Below are 5,644 nucleotides of genomic sequence, written 5' to 3'. Positions count from 1 at the left end.
AACAATAATTTTGATACTAATAAGTCGGTAGAATGTCTCGATTTAATTCAATTTTTATAAGACTACCTTGATCTTTGAGAGGAGTTGAGTGAGGTTTGACTTCGCAAGGAACCGAGAAAGGAAAAGAATAAAACCATTTCTGGTTTTTAAAACCTATGACTGCTAAAAACCGGCAAAAATAAAAGCGTGGGGTTCGTATTTCACTAGTTTGGTTCTGCAAACTTACGCCACCTGTTTCAGGAATCTAGAAGAGTATCCTATCAATTTTCAATCTTTAATAATCAATCGACCCATCTCATTTGTGAGATCTCCACGATTTTGAAACTTCCACTGTTGCACTTTTTAAAGCCCGTGTCGTCAAACTTTTCTCATACATATATGACAGCATCAATCACGCCATTCGCCTTTGATACATAAAAACTCCATACAAGTAGATCGAATTAAGTAAACCTATCTGCTGATTAGTGTTTCTAAGAAGGGTATCTATGGATAATAATATCAGTGTTCAGATGAAAGTTGAAACCGGGGATGCAGGTTATGTGCTTGAAGATGTGCCTCACTTGAGTGATTACATCCCTAATCTCCCTGTAAGTTGCCTTCAACTACTCTCTCTGCTTATTTACCTGTGATCTATGTTTATATGATTCGATGTGTACTTGATTGTTTATAAGAAAAAAAAATTGCTGTTCTTACTTTGACTTTTGAGTTGTTTTTTTTTCTATCTGTAGAAGTATGCCCTAGAAGTATCTTAATGGGGTTTTTAGATCTGTTGCATAATAATGTGAATCTTTGTGATGAAATTGTTGTTTAGCGCATGATGCACCAAGATTTTGGATGTCAAACTATAAGTCTTCGATCTTCCTATAAATGTTGAAATATTTGGACCTTTTGTGTAATGACATGACAGCTTGTTCTTCCTTTGCTTTGCATTTGGATGGACATAACTTGCTCTGATCTCATGTTTATGCATAAGACATAAATGCCCTTTCTCATCATCATCATCCGAAATAGGCCTAGAAAGCTTGATAACGCAACCTAAAGGTATTACAAATAGGTGTTTGACCAATTTTCAAAGTGATCCATGAGAAGGATGTCTTTAAAAGCAATAAAAGAGGTGTTTATAAGCCTATAGATGAATAAGCATACTTTAACTATGCTTTATGTGAACATATTTCTCTCTTCAAGGTTCTAGTGAACAATATTCAATGAACATATTCTAATTTCATGTAAACTACCTGTTACAGACCTATCCCAATCCATTGCGATCCAATCCTGCATATTCGGTTGTGAAGTAAGTTACCTTTTGCATACTCATTTCTTCAAGGAATCACATGTTTATAATCTGTTTAAACCTATTTGTGATGTTAATCCCCAAATTTTCTGTCTCAGACAATACTTTGTTGATGCGGATGATACTGTGCCCCAAAAGGTAGGCCCCATTTGTTACACAACATAATGGCCTTATACTATGTTTGACATGCATTAGACTGGGATTCAGACTGATGTCAATGGGACAAAAATTGCAATTCTTTTCCCACTAAAAGTAATCCAATTGTAAATGTGACAACTTTGTTGTTGTAGGTTGTTGTCCACAAGGATGGCCCACGAGGGATACATTTTAGGCGTGCTGGACCTCGCCAAAGGGTACAATAGTAACTTTTATAGAATCTCTTTGGAACCTAACATTTTTTTTTCTAAGGGATACCCATACCCTTCAATCTTCATTTGTGCAGGTTTATTTCACACCAGATGAGGTGCATGCTGCTATTGTAACCTGTGGTGGTTTGTGCCCTGGGCTAAATACAGTGATTAGGGAAATTGTCTGTGCATTGTATCACATGTATGGTGTCACCAAAGTTCTTGGGATAGATGTAAGGCCCTGTTTCTCTCTCTTTTTTTCTCATCTGGATTAATGATGTTCGAAATATATTTTCAGAAAAAAAAAAGGTTAAATGCAAGAAATAGTGCTTTGATTTATCTGCAATAAAAAGTTATTTTGATATAATTATACATGACAGATGACTAAAACATTTATCATTATTCTATGTTGTGATTCATTGTAATTACTTTGAGTATTGTTGTGAAAAGTGAAAACCAAAAACACCAAGGTGTAGTTATCATCTAACTTCCAATTCCATGCATCATCATCATCATCATCAATATCTCACCTCTTATTTGTTTTTTGTAGGGAGGATACAGAGGTTTCTACTCAAAGAATACGATTACTTTAACACCAAAGGTTGTGGATGACATCCATAAACGAGGTGGCACAATTATTGGCACCTCTCGTGGGGGCCACGATAAACCAAAGATAGTTGACAGTATTCAGGATCGTGGTATCAATCAGGTGTGTAAAATTAAATATGACATAAATACCCTTATGTTACACTGTGTGTACTACGTTTGACATGCATTCAAATTACAGTCAAATTGTATATATTGTCCCACCTCAAAAGATGTCAACTCACTCTCAATATCTTGTTTGTGCAAAAGACATGAATGCCCTCCATGAAACAGTTTCAGTTATTCCATATGGATATATATAAAACTGTAGCATCTAATTAGTTTTTGGCTGTTTGATTAGAAACAGGAGTTTATTGTACTGAATAAGTGATTGGTTTTTTTTATGTTTCAGGTTTATATAATTGGAGGTGATGGAACTCAAAAGGGAGCAGCAGTTATTTACCAGGTAATTACATGGTAACATGGAAATAATAAACAAGAGAATTTCAGATTTAATAAAAACTTAAGAGAATGATTTGTAGTTTAATTAATATAACTAGAAAGATAAGATAAGTTATTATTGTGTTTGTAATCGCATTCTATTTGTGCAGGAAATAAGGAAACGCGGGCTTAAAGCTGTAGTGGCTGGGATTCCAAAGACAATCGATAATGATATCCCGGTATTATTTCCATTCTTATAACTTATACACAAATTACGTATTTGGTCCTTGTGGTTTGCAAAAACGACCACTGCAGGTCCTTTTGAGAAATTTTCTACACCTTTTCACGATTCAAATGAACACGGAGGGTCCTTCTGACTAAAACTGTTAAAAGCTAGTGCTAAGCGAATGTAAAATTACCAAAATACCCTCAAATTACATATTTCGTTTTCCTTGGGGGTTTAGAGCCTGTGTTTCTCAAATTTTTTCAAACATTGTTTATCCAAACAACATTTTATGGAAGGAAAAAAAAGATAATACAGCCTAAGTTAGTTAGACAAACACTTAACAACTCACGTAATCTGGTGCACTTGTTTTGAAAAATATCATGTCTGGATATAGTTTTGATTTCCTTTGTTGTAATAACAATAACATTAACAGGTGATTGATAAATCATTTGGATTTGATACTGCTGTTGAAGAGGCTCAACGTGCCATTAATGCTGCACATGTTGAGGCAGAAAGTGCTGAAAATGGCATAGGAGTAGTCAAACTCATGGGACGCTACAGTGGTATGCTAAAAAAATGTGATTGTAAATTTCTAGTTTGAAATTTCCGATAATGTCCCTACCAACTATGTATGTGATTGTTGCTGGTTTTGTAGGGTTCATTGCAATGTATGCAACTTTAGCAAGTAGAGATGTTGATCTGTGTTTGATTCCTGAATCACCATTTTTTCTTGAGGGAGAAGGAGGGCTTCTAGAATATGTTGAGAAACGTCTCAAGGACAATGGTCACATGGTCATTGTTGTTGCAGAAGGTGCTGGTCAAGAACTTCTTGCAGCTGAAACCTTAAATTCTGCAACTGCTCAAGATGCTTCCGGAAATAAACTTCTTCAAGATGTTGGATTATGGATTTCTGATAAAATCAAGGTATTGCTATTTTCTCATCTCATGCCATGCTTTGCTTTGTTGTTTCCTTAACAGCAGAAAAAATCTTACCTAAGTTACATTATTGCTTTTGTAAGATGCTATGATAATTAAATCAATGAAAGTATATTGTTGTTTCTTTCATTTAACCCTTTTCTCTAACCATGATAATTCGTTATACTAAAATGTTGGCATCTTGTAAAGTATCTAAATGAGTAAATTACACGAATGGTCCCTAAGGTTTGGGGTAATTTGCATGTTTGGTCCCTAACTTATTTTTTTAACTCGGAAGGTCCCTACTGTTTGCTTTTATTACGCGCTTGGTCCCTACTGTTTGTTTTTGTTACGCGCTTGGTCCCTGTCTTACCTAAAAGTACTATTATTTAAATAGAAAAAAATGGTGGGGTAGGTGGGGTATGGTGAGGGGGGTGGGGTGGGGTTGGGGGTGTGTTTTTCTACATAAATTAAAAAATCAAGGGCAAAATAGTCTTTTTAGCTAAGACAGGGACCAAACGCGTAACAAAAACAAACAGTAGGGACCTTCCGAGTTAAAAAAATAAGTTGGGGACTAAACACGTAAATTACCCTAAACCATAGGGACCATTCATGTAATTTACTCTAAAATACACTTTGATAAAAGCAAATAAAGAAAAGAAAAGCTTTTGCATATAGGTTAATCATTAACCCCATGACCTATTTATTTAACTACAAAGTCTGATATTTTGTTAGATATATAAAAAAATAATACTTAATATATTAATATTATGTTTGCTCGTTTGCAGAAACACTTTGCTCGACAGACATCCATGCCCATTACTCTTAAATACATAGGTAATTAATATCTTCACTCTCCTTGCTCAAAGTTGTTTATTATATAAGTTATAAACAAGAGGGGTATTTTGGTCATTATGGGACAGATCCTACTTACATGATCCGAGCGGTTCCAAGTAATGCATCTGACAACGTGTACTGCACTCTCCTTGCTCAAAGTTGTGTTCACGGAGTCATGGCCGGTTACACTGGCTTTGTGAGCGGGCTTGTTAATGGTAGACAGACTTATATTCCATTCAATGTAAGTTAAACTTAAACAAACATTTGTTTACTTTAAAGAAAATTTCAGTATTAATCTCTTCTGTTTTGTTTAATATTGTGGTGTAGCGTATCACTGAGAAGCAGAATAATGTTGTGATAACGGATAGAATGTGGGCCAGGCTTCTGTCATCCACCAATCAACCCAGCTTTCTCAGGCCAAAGGAGGTTGAAGTCCAGAAACAGGTAGAAGCACAGACCATTGAAGGAGAAAATAGCAAGCCAAATGACATCTAAAATCAAGAAACAAAAGAGGGAGAGGATTTTAAGTAATATCATTATTATGCACAAAAATAACAACACTACAAACATGCTTTGCTTTTTGTGGATGTAATTCCCCAAATATTTTCAAAACTCAGGAATCTTCACTTTGAGTTGAGTATTGGTAATTAGTTGAGGTATTATTTGTTCTTGTGTCACTGAATTTTTCTCTATTTCAAGGGGCAACTGTTAATTCATGCAACTCTTCCACTTCGGTATTAAAAATAATTGGCGATTTGCCCTGTTTTGGTTGAAATTTGCACAAAGTTCTCATTTTGGTTCTTTTGGTAATGTCTTTCAAGATGAGTATTTTTGTGTTTTGGTCTCGTTTCAAAGCAATTTTAGCATTTGGAGCCAAAAATCAATTTTGTTGAAGATATAGACGACATGGAAGAACTTTGCTTATATTGAAGCAAGTCAATTAAGGTGGAATGATGATATTTATGATTTTTAATTTTGGAAATCAACACCAAAATCAAAACC

General features: G+C 34.9%; 1 protein-coding gene across 1 annotated transcript; it reads left to right on the top strand.

Moving 5' to 3' along the window:
* The first annotated feature begins 340 nt into the window (after nucleotides 1-340).
* LOC145093632 (ATP-dependent 6-phosphofructokinase 6-like) lies at nucleotides 341-5,319 on the top strand. Its single transcript, XM_079031832.1, has 13 exons — nucleotides 341-587; nucleotides 1,245-1,291; nucleotides 1,390-1,429; nucleotides 1,582-1,644; nucleotides 1,734-1,871; nucleotides 2,189-2,347; nucleotides 2,636-2,689; nucleotides 2,835-2,903; nucleotides 3,324-3,453; nucleotides 3,546-3,814; nucleotides 4,594-4,642; nucleotides 4,729-4,883; nucleotides 4,970-5,319. Exons 1-13 carry the CDS (start codon nucleotides 486-488, stop codon nucleotides 5,135-5,137), a joined length of 1,443 nt encoding a protein of 480 aa, XP_078887958.1. The 5' UTR covers nucleotides 341-485; the 3' UTR covers nucleotides 5,138-5,319.
* Nucleotides 5,320-5,644: the final 325 nt, after the last annotated feature.

This window comes from Lactuca serriola, chromosome 3 (genome assembly GCF_051521515.1).
Source record: "Lactuca serriola cultivar US96UC23 chromosome 3, Lser_US96UC23_V15, whole genome shotgun sequence".
Taxonomy (NCBI): domain Eukaryota; kingdom Viridiplantae; phylum Streptophyta; class Magnoliopsida; order Asterales; family Asteraceae; genus Lactuca; species Lactuca serriola.
The sequence above is the reverse complement of the archived record's forward strand: the minus strand, read 5'-3'. Positions and strand labels throughout refer to the sequence as shown.

Excerpts from the sequence above, each read along its gene's own strand:
- LOC145093632 (XM_079031832.1), top strand. The coding sequence starts at position 486 with ATGGATAATAATATCAGTGTTCAGATGAAAGTTGAAACCGGGGATGCA. Across the intron at positions 3,815-4,593 it reads GGATTTCTGATAAAATCAAG|AAACACTTTGCTCGACAGAC; the intron begins GTATTGCTATTT and ends GCTCGTTTGCAG. Across the intron at positions 4,884-4,969 it reads AGACTTATATTCCATTCAAT|CGTATCACTGAGAAGCAGAA; the intron begins GTAAGTTAAACT and ends ATTGTGGTGTAG.